Source organism: Sphaeramia orbicularis, chromosome 7 (assembly GCF_902148855.1).
Source record: "Sphaeramia orbicularis chromosome 7, fSphaOr1.1, whole genome shotgun sequence".
In the NCBI taxonomy this organism is placed as follows: Eukaryota; Metazoa; Chordata; class Actinopteri; order Kurtiformes; family Apogonidae; genus Sphaeramia; species Sphaeramia orbicularis.
The window spans coordinates 32,223,759-32,246,766 of NC_043963.1; the positions used below are offsets into that span (position 1 = coordinate 32,223,759).

The 23,008-nt window shown below is 36.8% G+C and overlaps 1 protein-coding gene across 1 annotated transcript; it reads right to left on the bottom strand.

Annotated features, from left to right (window-relative positions):
- Positions 1–1,249: 1,249 nt before the first annotated feature.
- Positions 1,250–22,756, bottom strand: top1b (DNA topoisomerase Ib). The gene is made up of 21 exons (XM_030139550.1): positions 22,613–22,756; positions 22,278–22,302; positions 17,466–17,562; positions 16,734–16,866; positions 16,409–16,464; positions 14,901–15,005; positions 14,729–14,819; positions 14,535–14,620; positions 14,282–14,397; positions 13,146–13,267; positions 12,923–13,045; positions 12,647–12,834; positions 11,219–11,363; positions 9,762–9,905; positions 8,146–8,331; positions 6,731–6,799; positions 6,451–6,565; positions 4,960–5,087; positions 4,599–4,693; positions 3,639–3,788; positions 1,250–2,461 (listed from the first exon to the last, which is right to left on the bottom strand). The coding sequence occupies exons 1-21, from the start codon at positions 22,643–22,645 to the stop codon at positions 2,359–2,361; spliced, it is 2,310 nt and encodes a 769-aa protein (XP_029995410.1). The 5' UTR covers positions 22,646–22,756; the 3' UTR covers positions 1,250–2,358.
- Positions 22,757–23,008: the final 252 nt, after the last annotated feature.

Sequence of the window (23,008 nt, forward strand, 5' to 3'; positions counted from 1 at the left end):
CGAATAAGTGAGAACTATATGAATATTGCAACTTTTTCCCTCTCACAGGAATGTAAGACCAGTCTTACTGGTAGGTGTATTGTGTTGGACACACTTTTTCTGGTTGAAACAATTCACAAATCTTATGTCTGCTTTGGTATTTGATGTCACAGAATAACAGACCTATAGGCGTCACTACTATCCTAAAAGTGAAAGTGATTATGGTGATATTGCACTGATATGAACAGTTCTGGGAGAAAAAAATCCAGACTAATTGTTCTAAATCAGTCCTATTCCTGCCTCTCTTGCAGACTTTATCAACTTTAGCTCCACACTTTAATCAGTTGTAGACGTGATGTGTTATAGCATCTGCTGAACTTTTGTTGGCAAACACTGTGCACTTATTTTGTAGACAATTCATGTACTTCCGGTTAAATGTATGTTTCTCTTGTGAACTTGACACAGTTCAACTCTTCTGTGGGAGCACTGGTTGGATCGGCCTCTTAAAGACACAACATTGTGCCTGGACCATACTTCAGAATTAAAAGACCTGTCTGCTCAGCTTTACCTGCAAAATAAAAAAAGATAACTGCTCCTTAAACTTTAAGATTAATGACTTGTATTTTGATCTTCATTGTAGTCAGTTATCACATGGAATGCATAGCAGTAATCATATATTTTAGTCAAAATAGGGATTAGTAATAAATACACTGCATCAGAAGCAACTCTGATGGGATTTATACTGAGAACAGAGCATTTATATTATATTATATTATATTATATTATATTATATTATATTATATTATATTATATTATATTATTACATCTATGCCATGTGCTACTAACTTTTGGATTGTACCAAACATTGCCAAATATTTAAAGTATATCCCAAAGAGCAATATCTAAAGTATTGCACTTTGGGATTGTACTTTTTAATCTTTGCACTTGTAATTGCCATGCCAGCTTGGAAGATGCTTGAATATTATGTAGTTGGTTTTACAATGACAATATTGAACTGAATTGAATTTATCGGTTATGGTCAAGTCTATATATGTATGGATACAGCAGAAATAGTACAAAATGAGGCTAAACTGATCAAAATTTTGTTACATTATGTAATGAATTGTCTCCTGGATTCTGGACTACGTTTTTCTTTACTGAAAAATATTTGTCTCATAAACTGACGCAGGACACTGAAGCTCCAAATTTTTCTTAAAAGACATAGAAAACACACACACACATATAATAAAAAGAAGCAGTGTGACAAAAATGACAAAGTCTGTGTTTTATTCTGAAAACTACAAAGCTACAATAAGCATCCAACCAATCAGAAGTTGAGTGATAAATGATCAAATAGCAAGAAATATTACTGACAAAAGTTAGAATGTCCACTCACATTTGGAAATTAGGACACTTTCTGCTTAATCACAGCAATACAAAAAAATTAGCACATTAAAATGATGGATTTCTGTCATCTTTTTTGGCATAATCCACATACCTTTTAAAAATGTCTCTGTCTGGAAAAAAACAGTCTCATTTAGCTCTGACACACAAAACATACACTTTGCTTCAGCTGTTTCAAGTAAGCACAAGGAATGTCTCCTTTATTGTAAAACTGTGGAAACAGATGCACACGAGTTGCATATGAACAATGCAATAAGAGCTTTTTGCTGACAATGCGTAGAGCACACTATTTTTTTTTTTATAAAACACAGAATCACTGAAAAATGACATAAAATATGTACATCCCTGAAATAAACAGCAAAATAAAATTTAATGGGAAACAATGACATTCTGTGTGCTAAATAATATTAATAATAATAACATGAGCATAGTGCTAGGGTTTCTATTTTTCACTTCATCATCAACGTCCGTCAGACTCATTTTGTTGTACGTTGTATCTTTCACACTAAAGCTCCACAAGTTGAAATTCATCCTATTATCTTCCTCACATTATTACTCAGTATCCCATACAAACATTTATTAATTCATATTCTATGAGAATATAGAATTTGTCAATAAATTTGATGGCTTACAAATTTCAGTACAGTCGTATCTGACAAAAGATAATACTAACATGTTCATAGCTGTTTGATCACGGGCAAATAGCTGCAGCTACATACATACTACTGATACTAACTGTCTTATTAAAGAGATGCCCTTTGGCAACATGGTCAAATGATTGAGGAGTTCATTTCCTGTATTCACATCAATCCATATATACACCACAATTATTAACCTGCGGTCACAGCTTTTACATAATCTTTGCTTTGTCCTTCATAGCCCTGCCGAAACCACAAAGTGGAATTATTTGACATCAACTACAAACCATCTTTACAATCAAAGGCATGTGTAGAAAAGGTCAGATGTTAAATATATTTAAAACTCATAGTCCTCTTCAGCCATGTCAATTGCCCAGGCAAACTTCTCTCTCTGGGTTTTGTTGTATATCTTCTCGATGGAAACATCCCATTTCTTACACCTGGAGAATAAAGGACATAAATAAAATGAACTGTTTCTCCGCAGTGTAGATTGTATTTAGTGATATTTTAAAGAAGAGAGTAGTACATTTATATAGAATTTAGCCATCAATCAAATCAAGCAGTGCAATGAAATGAACTACTTTGAAGTACTACACATTAGTACAAAGACACTTGTACTTTGCTACATAATACTGTAATATGTTAACAGTTGGGACAATAGCCACAAAATAGGAAATGTTATTTGCTAATTGTTTCTCAGTGATTATGTTGTAAAACAGAAATAAATAGTCCACAGCATTGTGTAAGTCTATGGGAATGTTCTAAAGGGAATAGAGCCAAGGCAGGCAGCCCTGTCTGCTATGTGTCACAGAGGGGTCTGTGACAGGCCTTCATGTGGAGTATTAGGAGATTAGTACTTCTATATTCTTCTTCCACCACTTAATCTAAGTAACAAACTAAAACTAGAAATATTAAAAAGTACAAGATAATCTAACCTCTTAGATAAAGCCAAAGATATTCTTGAAATTTATAATGTAGATGATGCAGGTTTAAATACATATTGTTTTAACAAAATATGCTTATAGTTGAACATTCTGCGTTTGCCTGCCTCACAAATGTGACTTCAGCCTGGTAACATACACTCATATACAGCCACAGTGTACAGCAGGTTCCCATGCACCACCCTACATGGGGGGGGACCCCATCCCTTACGCCTTACAACCAGGCAAAACACGGAGCATTCCTGTATCCATTGTGCTTGAGGAGGTGGCTCTCCATAAATAGCTGTGGGGCATGGGTTAGGGAGGGCGGACCACTGTTCCCCTTCTCTGTGGCCTGGCCCTCCATTCAGTACAGACACCAGCTCATTGACTTCCCACATGGAGGAAAGAGCACTGTTTGGGGACGCTCCCTGGCCTACGAAACAAACCCCATTGTTCCTCGCACTCACACACTTTTCTTCCTCTTATTTTCCTTCTGCAGCCGTTAGCTTTTTTGCTTGTGCTGCTCCTTTTCCTACAATGCAAGAGCATTTCCTGTCTTTCTGTCACCAAGGTAGATATGTGCTCTTCACACCCACCCGTCCAGTGAAAACCTGCCCATTAAACAGCAGGAGGCTCGTTGTTTAAACTTATAGTAGAGCTGATGAACTGCAATAAACAACTGTGGCTCATTTACCATGCAACAGAGATGCGTGGATCCAGATAGTTGAGCTTGGAAGTGCCCAAAGCAATCTGTTTGTTCTCCTCTCTGTCTGTGGCTTGCACCTGCAGCTTCATCAGCTGCTCCTCTATCCTCTGGACAGCTTTCCGCTTCACCTCCACAGCCCTGCAAAGACAGATGAAGGAACGACATACAGTTAAAGATGGAGATGAGGCCTTCTCACAGAGGCAACAAGACTTACAGACCAGAAACAGAAGATGCAAACACATATTTACAGGGTTCGTACACATTTTTCAAGGACAAATTCAAGCACTTTTCAAGCACTTTTAAGGGTCATTTTCAAATTTTTACCTTATCGCTGGGGATAAAATACATATCTACATGAATACATATACTCATGATTATTTTTTCACTTTTTATCACAGTGATATATATTGCATTATACTATAAACAGATAAACTTATATTTCATAATGGCAAGAAGTTTAGAAATTAAAGGGAGCGCATTTATTTTAAAAAAATTTGTTTTTTTCTTTATTTTAAATTATACATTTACACAAACAAAAAGTTTTATACAAAAAAGGTAAACCACTTGGCGTTCTTCAGACACACTCTCATCGAGCCAAAGATTAAGATAAAAATGTACCTGGAGTTGACCTAAGAGCACTTGCTAATCTTTTTTTACACAAAGTTTTATTTTTTCAAACGTATCACCTCCCTGTAAGTAGCTTTGGCTTGACATCTAACCTGGCAGAGTTAATATTGAAGAGTTAATATTGAAAATAAATCACATCACAGAGTTATAATTACAAGCACTTAAACTAAAATTTAAGCACTTTTCAGATCTTGAAAACACAACACTGAAATTCAAGCATTTTCAAGGATTTCAAGCACCTGAACGAACCCTGTGTTTAGGAGTCTGTGGTGATTTAACTGTAAGAAGTGTTTATGTTGTGCAGTGCTCAGACAGTCTTACTTTTTGCTCTTGTCATCATGAGAAGCCTTGTGATCAGCCTTGGCAGACTTCAGCTGCTTCCTCGCTGTAGACAGCTGATTCTGTTTCTCGTCAATCTACAACCACAACAGCACAGTAAGAGCGAGCTACATAATCTTCATCATACAGAGAGATAACAGCTTTACTTCTACTTATTGTAACAACATAAACATCCAGACATTTTCGTAACAGGCAACAACAAACGCAGCTGCAGCTAGAGTCAGGATGTAAACTTAGCTATGAAACCAAAACGGCGCTGCAAGAGGAGGGATGACAGTGTCAAGAATAATGACAGGGGGTGGCTGAAATAAACTGAAGAAAGACAGGACAAAAAGACATTTACTTTTGTCTGAAGAGTCTGCATGGACTTCTCAAAAGTTTTGGGTGGCGCTCTCTGGTGATTACAGAGGATGGCCACCGCCCGGTTGGCTCGGTTGTAGGACAGGATCTTAGCTGGGATGCTGTCATCAGCTGGAGACCAACAGAGAGGCAAAACAGAGGTACTTCAACTGACAAGTGAAATTATTAACCCTAATATTGCAGTGCTTGTGTATTTAAAGGCATTTCTTACATTTTCTTGGCCTTAATTAATTGGATAGTTTCATGTTGCAGGCATATGTTCATTTCTGTATCACTATATTTTAGAGTTGTCAAAATTAACGTGTCAATGTGGATTAAAAATTTTAACACAATTAACCCATCTGCAGTGCAGAATGACTCTGAACGTCTCTAGCAATGCATTTTGGGCAGTTTATCCAAGTAGAGCTACTGTTGTGCATGTGCAAATGGAAATATGAGGACAAAAAAACCCAAGAAGGAACAGGCGACCAACATAAAGTATTACACACACTCTGTAGGAGTGCAGGAGTTTTCTTTTCAGTGAAGCGCTTCCATCTTAAAATACCACATTAACGTGAAGCATACGTTAGTCTGGGATTCTGCTAGCTCTTCAACTAACGTGTTGCCCAGCTTACGACAAACACATTAAGCGCATACAGGGGTTGGACAAAATAATGGAAACACCTTAAAAAATCAACAAAATATAATTTAATATGGTGTAGGTCCGCCTTTTGCGGCAGTTACAGCCTCAATTCTCCGAGGTATTGATTCATACAACTTGTGAATTGTTTCCAAAGGAATTTTAAGCCATTCTTCAGTTAGAATACCCTCCAACTCTTTTGGAGACGATGGCGGTGGAAATCAACGCCTTACTTGAATCTCTAAAACTGACCATAAATGCTCAATAATGTTGAGGTCTGGGGACTGTGCCGGCCATACGAGACGCTCAACTTCATTAGAATGTTCCTCATGCCATTCTTTAACAATTCTAGCTGTATGGATTGGGGCATTATCATCTTGAGGTGAAGGTGTTTCCATTATTTTGTCCAACCCCTGTATATATTCCCTTCTTTCTTGAGTCTGTTTGCTCATGCAAAATGAAACACAATTAATATAGATTTACAATGAATGATATTTAATCATGATTAATCAAAATTAATCCACAGCAACCCTGTGATTCACCTGATTAAAAATGTAAATCATTTGACAGCACTACTATATTTATGTAACATAGACACTTTTGTACAAATCCTAAATCTTCAAAGATCAATCATAGACAAAATAAACCTTCCCCAACATAACTTCACAACTGTGTTGAATCACCATTTTGAGTTGTCAAGTGCAGACACAATGCAATCTCTTTTTTCATCTTATCTTGTTGTGCTTTTTGACACCCACTGTTGCAGCAAACTGTAAAAGAATGATTAAAACAACCTACATTGTTGTCATTCCAGTGGACTACATTTGATTGGCTGGAGCTACTAGTGCTACTCACGGCAGGTAAGTTCCTTGAGCTGCTGTTGCAGAGTGATGGAGGCGTTGTAGGTACGGAAGACCTTTGCTGTCAGGCCATCCATCAACTCCTGTAAATGCTTGTTCAGAATAGAAGTCTACAGAAAACAAAGGTAAAAACAAAAGGAGGAGAGGAGTTGGGCACAACAGAACAGGAGTGATTCTTGCTTTTATTGTTATATTATTCAACTTTCTATGATTCTGAAGGATTTCTATGACGTAAAGCCCTGGTGGTAGATACTGTATGTACTCATGTTTCTTACATTCAGTCTGTCAAAGAGGTCGTCTTCAGGCTGTTTGTTCTCCAGGAACAACTGCAGGTTTTTGAAGACCTGACAAAAAATAGTAAGGGACACTGTTTAGAATTAAACCACTTACATTTTACCACTTCAAACTGGTAGCGTTTAAGAATGCACTGGCACATTTCAGCCAGATGGAGGTGCTGTTTCATTTCAGTGCAGATGGTATATTATTACAGGTTTGTGTGTATTCCATGTGTATGAGGGCATGAAGAGAGGAAACAGACAGTGCCCAGACACGTTTAACAATCTGTGAGGGCCTGAATTATTTATTTGTACAAACATCCTCTTAAAAACTAACAGCTCAACTTCTCATCCCAATGACTTAATTCACACATTTGTCATCAAACTTTCTTACAACAGGACTACATGATTCACTGCTGGGGTGTCAAACATACGGCCCCTGGGCTAAATCAGGCCTGCCAAATGGTCCAATCCAGCCCATTGGATGAATTTGTGAAATGCAAAAATTACACAGAAAATTTTAACAATCAAGGGTGTCAAACTCATTTTAGTTCAGCAACATGCAGCCAAATTGGATCTCAAGTGGCTCAGACCAGTAAAATATTATCATCATAACCTAGAAATAATGACAACACCAAATTTTTCTGTATGTTTTAGTGTAAAAAAAAATTACAATTACGTGAAAATATTTACATTTAAAAACTATCCTTTAACAAAAAAAATGTGACTATCTTGAACAATCATGTACAGCCTGAATTCTTTAAAGAAAAATAAGTGGAATTTTATTCCTGTACTATGCCTGTTACCAAATGCTTGGTGCCTTTGTAGATCCACTGCCATCTGAAGGTTGTAATGCACATGTTTAAATGGTAAGCTGAGACATAATATTGTTAAAATTGCACTTATTTTTCTTCAGAAATTTCAGGTTATTCGTGTTATTCACATTCACATTCAGGATAGTTTGAGGATATACACATTTTCATAATGTAATTTTACTTTTTTGTTTGGAGTTGACATTATTTATAGATTATTATGTTATTATTTTAATCGTCGGCTTCCTGATAAAACCTGCTATGTGACTTTTGGCAGATTTTTCAGGAGAAACAAAAAACTCTTTATATAACAGGAAACTGTGAAATATGACAAAAAAAATCTGTTCCTTTAATGTTGGTACTTATGATGGAATGTAAACAACTTTCGCAGGAGACTGAAATTTGAAGCTATAATAGGGGACATAGCAGGTTTTTATTCCCAACCAAAAATGTCACTTAGCAGGTTTTATCAGGAAGCCGACGTAACGGTCCAGGCCACTTATGATCAAAGTGGGCTGTGTGTGGCCCCTGAACTAAAATGAGTTCAATGTTGAATGTATCCCTCAGTTTTCTGTTTTAGTCTCTGTCACATCCCTCTCTTACCCTTTTCTCCACAGGGATTTTGTTGTAGTAGCGGATAGAGTCCTTTCCCAAGAAGTCAAACTCTACCACGTACTCCTGCTCATCGATCTTGGGGTACAGTTTGATGTGTTCAACTCGCAGTGAGCAGCAGCCCACTGTGTCAGCTGTCTCGCCTTCCTCCTTTTCGTTTCCTGCCCTCAGCGCCAGCTACAGGAAAACATCACACATTATGACTATCATCACAATGTAAAGAGTTTAAGAGCTGTGTGCTCTACTGTTGTACTCTAAATCAGTGTTGGTCATGATACTAGTTTCAGGACGATGGCTTCATGTCTTGAAATGGATTATATTAAGCTGGTCTTGTCTCACGATCTGAAATTAATTTCAAATGCCTGCCTGTGCATTGTCTAATTTATTTTTCAAACATCGTTACTGTGATTTGATGTGATAGTTTCTTCTGTAATATTCTGTAATGTAATTTGGAAACCTAAACCACAAACACTTCATATATAAAAAGAGCATTTAATGGACAATATACAGCAATATTCTGCATATAAAGAAAGGTAGTCAAACTGATGCTAACAAAACTAGCTAGCTAGTGTTAGCATTCTACTTACATAATCAGACTTTTATGAAATATCTATTATCTATAATTTAAAGACTTTTTTAAAGTATTATCTATACATACACCTGTCTATATATTATGTTTCAAGGTGCTAGTTTCAGTTGTTTTCCTGCTATTTGTCATCTACATAGCACTACAAAATACCTAACATTAGCCTATAATGATGAAAGAAGCTAATACAGCATTATCGTTGTGACAGTATTTGTGACAAATTTTTTTTTGAAAATTACAATTTTGATTAGACAGACTTAGTTAATGTTATATAAAGCTATGTTGTATTATGTTTCAAAATAGACTTGTAGTATATTTGATCTGGTTTTGGGCTTGACTTATGCTACGTTCAGACTGCCGGCAAATGTGGCCCAAATCCAATTTTTTTGCCCGTATGTGACCTGTGTCCGATCTGTCAAAGAAAATTTGAACAGCACAAATCTGATTTTTTCAAATCCAACCCAGGACACTTTCATATGTGGTTCCGATACGTATCTGATATTTTTGAAATGCGACTTTAGCTTGAACGGCCAGGTTGCATTTATCCGAACTTTATATCATTGAAATGCGACAAATGTCACAATTCTGTGTCCCAGGAGGAGAAGATACTTACTGCCCTAAACACAGTGTGTGTCTGCGTGGTCATGTATAACATCAGGACCTCTTTTGCACATGCGGGTCACTTCAGGGTTGCATTCAGTTCATACTCAAAACTAATAGAAGTCGGATTTAATGTGTAATTTGAACGAGCACACAAAAAAATCAGATTTCACCAAAAAAATCCAAATTGTGCATTAAGACCTGCTGTCTGAGTGTAGCCTTTGTCTCAACAATCAACTTTGTGGTCTTTCATTACACTCTGGTCTCGGTTATGACTTGACCTCACCCTTGTGGATCTTGACTTCAACACTAATGTACAGAGATGCACAACTAGGAACTCAGATGTAAGCTATGTTGTGACTTCATATTTGAAAGAGTCATCTGAATGAAGTTAATACAAGTATGCAGACATTTTGCTCACCTTGTCAATGAAATACAGTGCCACAGCTCTTTGTCGGATCCTCATCTCCTTTGACTTCCAGTCATCTCTGTACTGTGAACGAATTCGATCCACACACTTCTTCAACCTCCGTGCAGTTTCATATTTTTGCCAGTCTTTCTCCCCCTGCACACACACACACACGCACACAGTAGAGAGATGATGAAGTATGAATTGAAGATATGTGTGAGTAAGTGTTCACACAGATTCTGAAAAAGGTCCAACCATGGGTCAAACTTCAAATAGATGTCTAAATGTGTCTATTACTCACAGCTCTTTAGTAGTTCTTGACCACATTAAGTAGGCTTAATTTTTCTTGGTAAATTAAAGCCTCCTCCACAGTAATGCAGATATTTGCAAACCAGACATTTTTCTCTACATTTGAACCTCTTGTCTACATGTACGTAGCATTTTAGGTCACAAAAACTGCATTTTTGGTAGAAATGCTTTTCAAAGTGAAGGTGAACAAGGAAAACAGAGGGACTGGAAAGCAGTAGTGTCACATCCCATTTTGCTCATGTCTATTATTGCTTTGTGCAATTAACTTGTGCCTGAAACATCAAATCCAGTTGTATAAATCAGTGTATGACCTGTAGTAGATCACCATGAATACCTTTAAGGCACATTATGGCTAGATGTAGTGACTACACTTCGACAACACTTAAGGAGCGTGCCCCTCCCCATTGTCATGTTGGTCATGTGGACAGAATATTACAAAAAAAAAGAAAAGAAAAAGCAATTAGGGAGAAAATATCTATTTGGTAAAGTAACCATGTTAGTATGGACCCAGAACCAGGAAAACACATGACCGTTACATTATCACTTACCATCTAAATAAGACTTAAAACAGCTGATTATACCTACAATTCATACCATTCAGCTCAGTTAACAAAATGTGGCAGATTTTAGCACTGGATACTTATCTTTAACTAACTAAATTGCAGCTTCATCATTACACTACACAGACCATCAAAAGTCATCAAAAACAATGGTTATGCAATCAAGTACTAACTCCTGTGTGTATCATGTGACTAAAATAGACAGAAAAGAAAACATGGAATGCCTAAAAGGACTGTTTTTGGCAGTACAGTGCCATAGATATTGATGTAAGAACTTAAGGGATTTTGGTTATTATCATGAAAACCATAGAAAATGGCTAGATATCAGCTCTGAAATTAAACTCATTAAAATAAACAAAAAAAAAATGGAGGAAACAAGGGGTGGTCTAATATTTTTTTCTGCAACTATATTTCCAGCAGCAATTTTTTTAAAAAACTCATACTCCTCTGTATGAGACATATTTTTCTCAGTTTTGTCAGTGAAGGCTACTGGCCAGTGTAACTGACTGTTACCATAGTAACCTGACTTACACTGACCAAAATAAATCTAGCACAGGACCAAACATGATGATGGAGGATGATGGTGTTTGACACGAGTACCTTGATCCTGGAGCTGGGGTTCAACATGATGTACTTGATGGAACCTTGGATGTTCTCTGTCCAGGAAACCAGCCAGGTCACCTTGTTGTCATGGCGAACTTCTTTCCATTTTGACCCTGGAGGAGGTTTAGGGTGTTTGGAGTCCCTACAAAGAAATAAAAAGGTTTTCAATAAATGCTTTATCCTAGTGTCAACACTGCATTTCTCTGAGCCTGATATTGCACTGCAAAAATCCAAATCTTACCAAGTGTATTTTTCTCATTTCTAGTCAAAATATCTTATCACACTTAAAATAAGATACAATCACCTAAAGAGTAACTTGTAAGTGAGATATAAGAACTTATTTTTAGGCAATAAATCTTGAAAATCTTATTTCAAGAAATCTTACCAAGATAATTTTCACTTGTTCCATTGGCAGATTTTTTTTTTTTTTTTTGCTTGAATTAAGAAAAAAAAATCTTGAAGTAAGCAAAAAATCTGCCAATGGAACAAGTGAAAATTATCTTGGTAAGATTTCTTGAAATAAGATTTTCAAGATCTATTGTCTAAAAATAAGTTCTTATAAATCACTGAAAAGTTACTCTTTAGGTGATTATGTTTTATTTTAAGTGTGATGACATATTTTGACTAGAAATGAGAAAAATACACTTGGTAAGATTTAAATTTTTGCAGTGTGTTTCCAATGAAGCTTTACTGTCAAGATGTATTCCTCACAAATTAAATGAAATATAGTCAGGTATTAGCGGCATAAAATCATATTTTTGGCTTTTTAGGGCAACAGTTACTATGAGACAAAGAGAAAAAGGTCACATAACAAAAATCCCACATATGACCAGTATGTGGAGGTCACTGTGTTCTCTGTGGGTCATTGTTTTCACAGAGCATGTTCTGACAGGAAGGATACCTTTGACACAGTGCCGGCATGTGTGAAAGTTCATGTCAACATTAGGTCTGACATAACTGTGTGTACCATATGCAGCATGTACAGTTGTTGAATGTAGTCAATGTATTTACACAATGGCTGAATGCTACAAATTAAGTCGGCCCATAAAATTTCTCAGGCACACTGACCCCAAGGCAAAGACTGCAAGAGATACAAAGACAATATTTTCTACTGTAAATAAATCTAGCTGTCGCAACATGGAAGTAAGCAGATTAAAAAATTAAAAGCAGGTTAAAAATAAGAGAAAGAGAAACAAGTTGTGGAGAAACAAGACAAGGAACTGAATCTGCTTGTGTCATGTTCATTCATTACTCTCACCGTGTATTTTAATCTGACCTCCCTTACAGTGGGTTTATGTGTCATCTTGTGTCAAAAGCCGAAAAAATAGGCATGAAATGTCTCTGACAGTTTTTTTCGTGATGCAATATGTTTAAAAAAAACAGAACAATCATGGCAGTGAGGTTGCTGACATCTTGTTCACCCACTTGCTACAGTTGATAATGATGTCTTCAGGTCTGATGCGGCGTTTCAGCATGCCCATCTTTGGGTGGTCTCCTCGTCCTCTGAAGAGACCTGGTGGCTCAATGCGGAAGTTTCCAATCCTCTCCTTGTGGTTGTCCATGATACAGAATCCATACTCCTGTAGGGTCTTCTCATTCTCCTCTTTGATTTTCTGCAAAACGTACAGATTTATCAAAACATGACAACAGAAAGACTATTTTTCCACAACTTGGAGAGAGTCTGTGTGAACATTGTCCTACCAGTTTCTCCTCTTTGGACATCTGCTTCCTTGCTTCTGACTGGGCCTTGAAGTACTCACTCATCTCACTGAAATTGCACTTGTTCAGGTCGGTGATCTTTGACTTCTCTTCTGATGTCATTTCCTAAAATAAAATATAAAAGCATGCCAATCAAATGTATACCTCACTGCCTTTGAGGACTTTTGTGGCTTGCGTCCTCAGCTTAAGACTTTCATCTCCTCACCTTCCTCCAGTCCTTAAAGAAATTCTTCCTGAAAATATCCTTAGTGGTGTATTCATGCTCCAACATCTTCGCAAAAAAAGTGGCTACTTCTTCAGCGGGAGCACTAAGTTTCATTGCCTTTCCTATAAATACAAAAAAATGTAACTTCAGTTCTAACCTTCAGAAAAATGTATGTATTATTAATGCAATCTTTTTTTTTTAAACATATATTTATTGTTTTTCATTCATACAAAACCATCAAACACCATGAACATCTTAAACATGGCAGAGAAGAAATAGATAATAATAAATATATATATCACAGGTGTCAAACATGTGGCCCGGGGGCCAAATCTAGCCCGCCAAAGGGTCCAGTCCGGCCCTTGGGATGAATTTGTGAAATGCAAAAATTACACTAAGATATTAACAATCCTTTTAGTTCAGGTTCCACATTCAGACTAATTCAATCTCAAGTGGGTGGGACTTGTAAAATACTATCATAATAACCTATAAATAATGACAAATCCAAATGTTTCTCTTTGTAAATGTAAATATTTTCATGTATTTACACAAAAACAAAGTATAATTTCGCAAAAAATGTGAATAACTTGAACAAATATGAACAACCTGAAATGTCTTAAGAGAAGTGCAATTTTAACAAGATTCTGCCTGTTATTAAATGTTGTGTATTTGTAGATCCACTGTGATCTGTAAGTTCTAATGTACATGTGTAAATGATAAACTGAGGCAGAATATTGTTAAAATTACACTTATTTTTTCAGTTTGTTCATGTTATTCACATCTTTTGAAGGATAGTTTGTAGATGTAAACCTTTTCATAATGTAAATTTACTTTTTTCGCTCTAAAACATAGAGAAAACTTTGGAGTTGACATTATTTATATATTATTATGTTATTATTTTACTGGTTCGGTCCACTGCAGATCAAATTCAGCTGAATGTGGCCCCTGAACTAAAGTGAGCTTGACACCCCTGATATATATATATATAACAAAAGGGCAAAATAAATAAATAAATACATGAAATGAAAATAAAAAAAATAAACCTCAAAAAGATGACAGTTATTGTGCTGAGACTATCGAACAGAAACGACAAATTAAATTACATAATAAATAAAATGATTGCAATCTTTACTTACCATCATAGTAAAATTTTACTTTGTCAGGCAAGGGTTCATATGGTGGTGCAAACACTGGGCCTTTATGTTCAAGGAAACGCCACTTGGAGCCATCAGTATATCTCTCCTCCTCCCACCTAATCGCCATAAACAAAACAAAATACAACCCATGACAAGAGCAAAATGCAGCGTCTGCCTCTGAGTAGCTGCTGTGTATCAGTTAATGGCCCTCTGAATGTAATTTCCTGAGGAAAAGAGCAATTTGTTTCATTACCATTTCCACTTCTCCTCTTCTTCTTTTTTGGCTTTCTTCCCTTCTGTCACCTTTTTGTCTTTTGTTTTCTTTTTGGGTTTTATATCCTAAAAGAAGAGTAGGGAAGAAAATAAACCAGGAGAACCACAAACAGCAGATGTTCCAGCCCATGTAATTTTAATATACATCCAAATAATGATTAAATCTAAATGAACCTCATCGTCCTCATCGTCTTCATAGTCATGTTTCCTTTTCTTGGCTTTTTTGTCATGTTCCGTCTTGACCTTTTTGGGCTTGTACTCAAATCTAGAAATAATATATCGGTAATATGAGAAAAAAAAAAAAAAACATGAGATAAGGATTCAAATGAGCAGGAAATATACTCACTCTTCATCGTCATGATCTCGTTTGGATGTCTTGTTGTGCTGAGGAGATGGGTAAAAACCATTGTCTTCTTCAGGTTCACTTTTAATAACAGCAGGGCTTGAGTCTCTGCATGAAACATTTATAGTATAACGTTATCGGCATAATCAGTGAATACATTAAGTAAATCCTCTCCAAAATTCATAAAGACAGCAAATGATACTTTATCTATTAACCCATAAAGACCCAGCGTGACTTTTATGTCACTTCCCAAATTAATTTTTCTCCATATCTAACCTTTCTTGAGTGATTTATCGCCATTTATAATATTATTATCCTCTGTATTTTGTATTTTATTAGCATAAATCAGGTATTTTCTTGTACACTCACAGTCAATGAAAACTTTGAGACCATATTTTTTGACATAATTTTTATTTTGAAACCCTAAACTGGAATTTTTTCACATGAATCATTTGTTTAGGATATTGGCATACAGAAACAAATATCTAAAGTTTCAAGAATAATTTCAAAACAAAAAAACTTAACAAAAGAAAATGGCACCTGCCAAACACAAAGTCACAACAGTAGCGGTCCTGGTTGGGAGTTGTCACTCTCTCTCACCCTGAATGCGGTCTATCGTCAACAAAGCCTTCGTGCTGTGGTGTTCAACCAGGTTTCTGATTGTGGGTTGGGAACAGCCCATACACCTGGATATATCATTGGAGCTCAAACCGGCCTCCACCATACCCCGTGCCCGGAGATGTTGTTCACGTGATAGACGTGGCATGATGCCGTTCACTGGACTAACAATGGTGGCCTTTTTTGGGCCTTTATATAGGCCTTCAAAACCAATCCTCAAATTGTGCAGATACCCACTGAGTATTGCTCAATGTGAATTTGGTCCACTTTCGCAAAGAGACCAACCCATGTGCAATGAACCGTGACAACATGACAACTCATCATTATCTCAACTACCCGAGCACTAAGTCATCAATAAATCCATAATGAATAATTACAACCCCCCTACAAGTAGAAATATGCAGACATTTCTACCTCAAAGTTTCTATCGACTGTCAGTATATTTAATTTACTGATCATGTAGCTGTTCATGAAAGCTCAGATTAAACTTGAGGGTTATTATATTAAAAACGAAGAAAACTGAAGAAAAAGTGACTTTTTTAGTCAAATATATCATTAACTGAACATAAACCAAGCATTTCCATCTACTGTTATTTATCAGACTCCACGGGTTTTTACTGCTGAATCAATGTTGTACAAGATGACAGTGTTTTCACGTTCACTATGGAGCCTCTGAACATCCGAATGGGTCATATCTGATGACCATGAAAAGATGACAAACTGCATTTTATACCAGTTATTTACATATATTGATAGGATTAGTGGATCAACAGGTATTAAACATCTTACATCAGCAGATGGTTTAGGTTGGTGGTGGATGTTTGGGTCTTTATGGGTTAAAACAAGACCTAAGAAACATGTACGTTTAATTACAATTTTTGACCACTGATTACCTGACATATCCATTTTCTTTTTCTTTTTTCGGCTTGTCTGAGTGGTATGATTTGATCTGTAAACACAGAGAAAAATGTGTTAGCATCAACCTCTCATTGGCAAAAATAAGTTAACTTTGAAAACCTAATTGGAGATATTTTGTTTTTTATTAAATCAATCTGCACAAGACACTGACTTATGTTATACGGTATGTTACATTTATATTGAACTGACATTTGATAATAGTTGGGATTAAATTGAGATTATAGTAGATGAAGGGTAATATCCGGATGAATTGCTCGTGCAGTGTTTCCTAACAGGCATACTGGTTTTCTATGAACAGACCTTTTCTTCTCTCCTCTTCTCTTTGTCCTTGTCCTTCTCTTTGTGTTTCTCCCGGTGTTTGTCTGAGCTGCCGTCACTGTGCTTCAGCTTCTCTTTGTCTTTGTGTTTTTTCTCAGAGTGTTCCTTATGTTCGCTGGAACACAGAAGCCACAGCACAGGGGTCAGAGGTCAAGTGCTTGAGGTCAGACATAGTCCAGATGCAGAGACACAAAAGATGACAACTGACAAAGAAGCAACTACCAGCAATATAAACTTAATCGTGACATGTTTAGGAATGTCCTCCAAAGCCGTAACTATAACTGACATGTATTTCAACCACACAATGAGAGAATATAATACGTTTCACAGTGGTTTAAATCACAAATGCCTTACAGATGTCACTATAAAAGCAGCGCTCTGAGAAGGCTTCAGATCAATGTTTGTTGCTAGTTTCAGTTAAATCATGTTTAGTATAAACCTGTGTTTCTCAGTTTAATACAGGCTTTATTGTCCCATGATCAAAATTTGGTTTGTAATATGGTGAAAACAGACACAAAAAAGAAGAATTATTTAGCTGTAATGGAAGTTTTCAAAAGACATATCACTGATTGAAAACCGCAATGTTTGCTGAGAAGCTTGCATTTAGGATTTTTTGCTCTTTCATATCAAAACTGTGCTTTATCAGTTTCATCTTAAAGCCACTGTAGAGTATTTCGAGGACTAGTGCAGAAGGATGGAGATACGATGTCCTACCTGTTGCTGTGCTTGACTCTCTCTCTCTCCTTATCTTTCTTGTGGTCTTTGTGTCTGTGTTCTTTGTCTTTGTGCTTGTCTTTATGTTTGTGAGAGTCTAAAATGCAAAGGAAAAATCAGCTTAGTGGCAACAAGAACAGCAGCTTCAATGCAGCAAATGAAACTATTTCCTGTATATCTATCCCCTTGAGTCCCCAAGGTTCATAAAATCTTTAATTAAGCCTAAATGATCTAAACAGACAACGCCCTCAGTGCCCTGTGTCATACCCAAAACACATCTGCTGTTACTGACCCAGTTTACAATGACTGTGTTGCACTTGTACCATTTGTTTTGTAATATTTGTATCCTAACAAAATCAACTTGTTTAGCACTTATGCTGGGTTGGAGTGATGTAGGTTATTTTAATGGGAATTAAATTAGACTGACTTTATAAGTATGCAGGAGTGGATCTACATGGGGGCAAGGGTGGCACCTGCAGAAACTTACCCCTCAACTTTTTGTTAAAAAAATAACAACACTATGTCCACAAGCTTCCAAAAGCATTGAAACAGCATAAATTGAGAAAAAGCAACTTTAAAAGTGTTTATTCTATTCTACTACCTCTTAGAGATAATAATTCTACATACTGTCATTTATATTGTCTGCAGAACAAAGCTTTTACTTGTAGTCCAATATTTTTGTTTGCTATTATATACTTATATAATTTTAAAGCTGCAAAAAAAGTTTTGTTTTGTTGTCTGAGCACTGGTCATGTTTGTGTTGTGTTATAAGAGCACACAGCGAGTATGTTGATACAGTGCATGATGTAACAATACAATAATTTAATCAAATCCATTTACAATAATGTGCAAAAGTCCTAGTCCAACATTAGGTTTGTTGGTTTAGTAAAGTTCTAATGACCACACATATGCATTTCTCATTCTGTCTCTATAGTGACAGAAAATCTGGATATATGTGAAGTATGTACCACAGTAAAAACAAAAGTTTAGGGAAAAAACAACTTGTATAAACCTAAGTGTTAGTATTTAATGTGACCTCCCTTTGAACTTAAAATGCCTTTATACCTATCGTTCACAAAATGTGAGATTTATTGCATACATTTTTTGATGTTTTACACCAGGCTTCATTCAACAAATTATTTGTGCTGCTTCTTGTCATGGGGTCAGGGGTCACACTAAATAGTGACTTTCACCTTTAGAGCCCATTTAGTTCAGTTTTTGTGTCTTTTAAGGCTGTGCACATGTATTTTCTTGTATGTAAAGTAAACAGAATGAGAAATAAATATGTATGCTCATGTCAACCCTGCAAAAACAACAAAACTAAAGGTGGTCTTGGTACTTCTGTACAGTATGTATATCCTCCTGAGACCCAGTAAGTAAACACTTTCCACATTTTACATTAAATAATCGCCTTAATTTGAATCAGCATGATGCAACAGTTATTTCAGATACATCTTTTATTTACATTTTTCACTGGACTTTTTTTTTAACCCATAAAGACCCAAACAGCCACTGGCAACCAAAAGCATCTAATGATCTAAAATAATCAGTAACTTCTCAACCACTAAAGCTATTGAGGTAATTCAAGTAAAATTTATCATCTTTTAATGGTCATCAGATTTGACCCATTTGGACGTTCAGGCACTCCGTAGTGAATGTGGAAACATTGTTATCTTCAACAGCAGTGACTCACCTGTAAAACCCATGGAGTTTGATAAATGACAGCGAATGGAGACAGTTGTTTTATGTTCAGTTAATATCTTTGCTGAAAAAATCACTTTTTCTTCAGGTTTCTCTGTTTCTGATCTAATCACCCTCAACTTTAATTTGAGCTTTTATAAATATCTACATCAGGGGTGTCAAACTCATTTTAGTTCACCGGCCAGATTCAGCTAAATTTGATCTGAAGTGGGCCAGACCAGTAAAATAATAACAGAATAATATATAAATAATGTCAACTCCAAACTTTTCTCTTTGTTTTAGAGCAAAAAAAGTTAATTTACATTATGAAAAGGGTTAGATCTACAAACAGACCTTTCAAAAGACGTGAATAACATGAACAAACTGCAAAAATAAGTGTGATTTTAACAATATTCTGCCTCAGTTTATCATTTACACATATACATCATAACTTACAGATCACAGTGGATCTACAAATACACACAAAACATTGAGTAACAGGCAGAATATTGTTACAATTGTACTTACTTCTCTTAAGACATTTCAGGTTATTCACTTTTTTTTTTGCAAAATTATACTTTGTTTTAGTGTAAATACATGAAAATATTTACATTTACAAAGAGAAAATTTTGGAGTTGTCATTATTTATGTTATTATGATAGTATTTTACTGAATCACTGGAGATTATATTGGTCTGAATGTGGAACCTGAACTGAAGTGATTGTTAATATCTTAGTGTAATTTTTGCATTTCACAAATTCATCCCAAGGGCCAGACTGGACCCTTTGGCGGGCCGGATTTGGCCCCCGGGCCACATGTTTGACACCTGTGATCTACATGATTAGTAAATTAAATATAGGATAATACCTGATTTCACTTTAAAAAATGCAAAATGCAAAGGATAATATTGTAATATATGGTGATAAAACACTTAAGAGAGGTTAAACAGAGAGAAATATTTATATATTTTTTTAAATTGCCACAAAAGTAGCACTGGGTCTTTATGGGTTAAGTAAAGCTGTGAAACTCTTGTCCACTACAGAGGACAAAAATGCATTGCTGGGTCTCAGGAGGATATGGGGATCCAGATATTCCATCCTCCCTGCAAAGACTTCTCTACCGTAAGATTTCCTAGATCTGCCACTGTTATTATGAACAGTATTTTTCATCCCTACTGTGCATCTTCAGTTATATGCAGTGGCGGCACCAGGATTTTAAAAGTAGGGGGGCAACTGGAGGGCAAAGAAAATGTTGGGGGGCGGACAGAAAAAATTTGCGCATAGTGTGAAATTAACGCTTTGCGCTTTAGTGGCTGCAATATATATAGCCTATCTGTTACACTTTATATAGAGGGCAGTTTTAGGTAAAGTCAGGTAATACTTAATGTATTCAAGGCATTTGTTAAAAACTACAGCATGAACAACTCAGACTTTCTGTTATGATTATTTAACAGGTACAATCTACTTTCACATATTTCTCTAAACACATCAGAAAAACATGCAGCAAACAAACAGCAATGCCAATGTATGGAAGTTAATAAATGTTGAAAACAATATAAAACTAACAGCCTAACCAACTAATCAAACCAAACGTATGTATACAATGGCTTCCACTACATGCACATGTTTATAATCACTGACAACATCTGTAGGCTTAGGTACACTTTCATACCGACCGGTATAATCTTCTAGCAGAAATTTAAACTGAGTGATAAAACAGACCTGAACAGTTAACAAAACTATTTGTAATTAATAGGTAGGAACAAAACATCAAAAACTAGTCCTTATGCTACTCGTGCTAATTCTTTGCTTTACATTTCTTATGTAGAAGAAAGATGAATGCAATACGAGCAGAGGTGTTAATCCATTCCAGAACTGAAGGCACACATATCATTATGAACCTTGAACTGTATTATTCATAAGAAACAACCTCTGCATGTTAGACCTGCTCTTCAGTCTCTTCTTGAGCAGCAGTGGGGCTTTGGACAGTGACCAGCTGGCCTTTGAGGGAACCCTCTATAGATGCGTGCATGGGGGGGTGGGGGGGAGAACTGTCTGCCTGGTTGTATTATAAGTGCATCAAAATGTGTTATGTACGCTTTCACTGACGGATTTTTCATATTTCTTTTTTGCCCGAATTTTCCCAAAGACATACCCAAATCTCTGTGTGTGTGTGTGTGGGGGGGGGGGGGGGCAAAGGTTGTGACTGGGGGGACATTTGCCCCCCCATGCCCCCCCTTGGTGCCGCCACTGATTATATGCCTGTAACTACAGAGGAGAGCTGATATGAAAATGTCTCATGCTGTGTGATGTCCCTCCTGAGAGACCTAGACCTGGCCTGGCCTAGCTTGGCTTGGCTTGATCATCACCTCGTGGCGCCCTGTTGTCATGGCAGTTTAATGACGGATACCATCGACTACTGTCATGTCAAAGATCCACTAGTGAGACAAAACCCTTACACTATCATGTTATTCTGGTCGCTTCTGGCTGCAGACAGCACCAGCAGGAGAAAAAAAAAAAGTGGTGTCAACTTTGCAAGAGTCGTGAATAGTCTGAGATGACTATAAACCTGACATGTTTTTAATAACAAAGCGCAACTTTGTTTCCTGTGACTTAAAGTTTTGCAGCAGTGTGTTAGGATTCCCTGTTGGCGGTGCAGATAGCTGTCTCCTGCCCTGAGATGTGGGCTGCTGGTGATGAGATACGGGCAGGGAGAGGCGGTACGCACCCAGCTCTCGCCTCCATATCACGGCAGACAGTTGGCTCAGTGATCGGCGCCCTGGCTGCTTCATACAGAAAAAGAAAATGGCGCAGAGACTAAGTCCTCAGCCTCAATTCTGCTACTTTCGGCTCCAAAATTCGACACGATTGCACGTACATATCACCAAACTGATGCATGCATATTATAAACGATGCCGGACGCTTTCAGAATCCAGCATCAGATCAAAAATCGGAGGGTCGCAAGTGCAGATAGGAGACCCTCTTTTTGAACAATAGCCGCAAGAGAGTGGAGGAGAAGGGACTTAGTCTCTGGGACGCCATTTCTGTCCTTTAAAAACTAACAGTAGACACATCCCGATTCCGACTGGAAAGCCAAGTCAGTATGAATGAAAAGCATAAGCAGAGGACCTACCGCTTCCTTTAGATCCAGAATTGACCTGGAAATCGGGAAAACAGAGGTTTTTAATATTTCAATTTTGTAAATGCCGGTAGCTGGGTTATTCAAGTTTCTATTCCCATACAATTGAGCCGCTTGAATAAAATAACATGCAAAGTGCCTAGAATATAAGTTCCATCTGAAAGGGCGATGATAATAGCCCAACTTAACACGAATAATCCAAGCAATAGTCTATATTTTTATTCATTTTACGATTAATACTCGCTTGTTATGTCAGCTGTTAGTCGAGAACTGATACAAAACAAATACCCAAATCGATCAGATATGTATTATTTATTACAAGGATGTACCTGAGAGTCTCTATGTCCATGATCCCCGCTCATGGTCAAGTTTCAGTTTGAGAAGCAGGTGAAGTTATCACAGCTGTTCGGGATGCGACTGCCCAGGATGCGAGGCTCAGGGAACCCTCGGTGACAGACTGGAATGGAGTCCCGATGTTCACCGACTGCGCATGCTCACACTAACTAAACGCTCAGAAAACACTCTGGTCCATAAACAGACCCAGGATCAAACTACCGCCTATCAAACCTAATCAAGCTGCCCACTTCTTTCTTTAGTAAAGTTATATTAATCTATTGTGCGACTCTGCATTTATAATAACACCTTTTACATTCAGCTTTACTACAAATAACTAATCCATATGTAAAAACTAATAAAACTTAAAAACTAGAAAAGCACTCGGAGAG

What these genes read in the sequence shown, in the direction of transcription:
- top1b (XM_030139550.1), bottom strand. Translation starts at nt 22,645, where the DNA reads ATGAGCGGGGATCATGGACATAGAGACTCTCAG. An exon ending in AAATCCCTGTGGAGAAAAGG is followed by an intron (nt 6,800 to 8,145) that starts GTAAGAGAGGGA and finishes ATTTTTTGTCAG; the next exon opens with GTCTTCAAAAACCTGCAGTT. An exon ending in ACCTCTTTGACAGACTGAAT is followed by an intron (nt 6,566 to 6,730) that starts GTAAGAAACATG and finishes TGTTTTCTGTAG; the next exon opens with ACTTCTATTCTGAACAAGCA.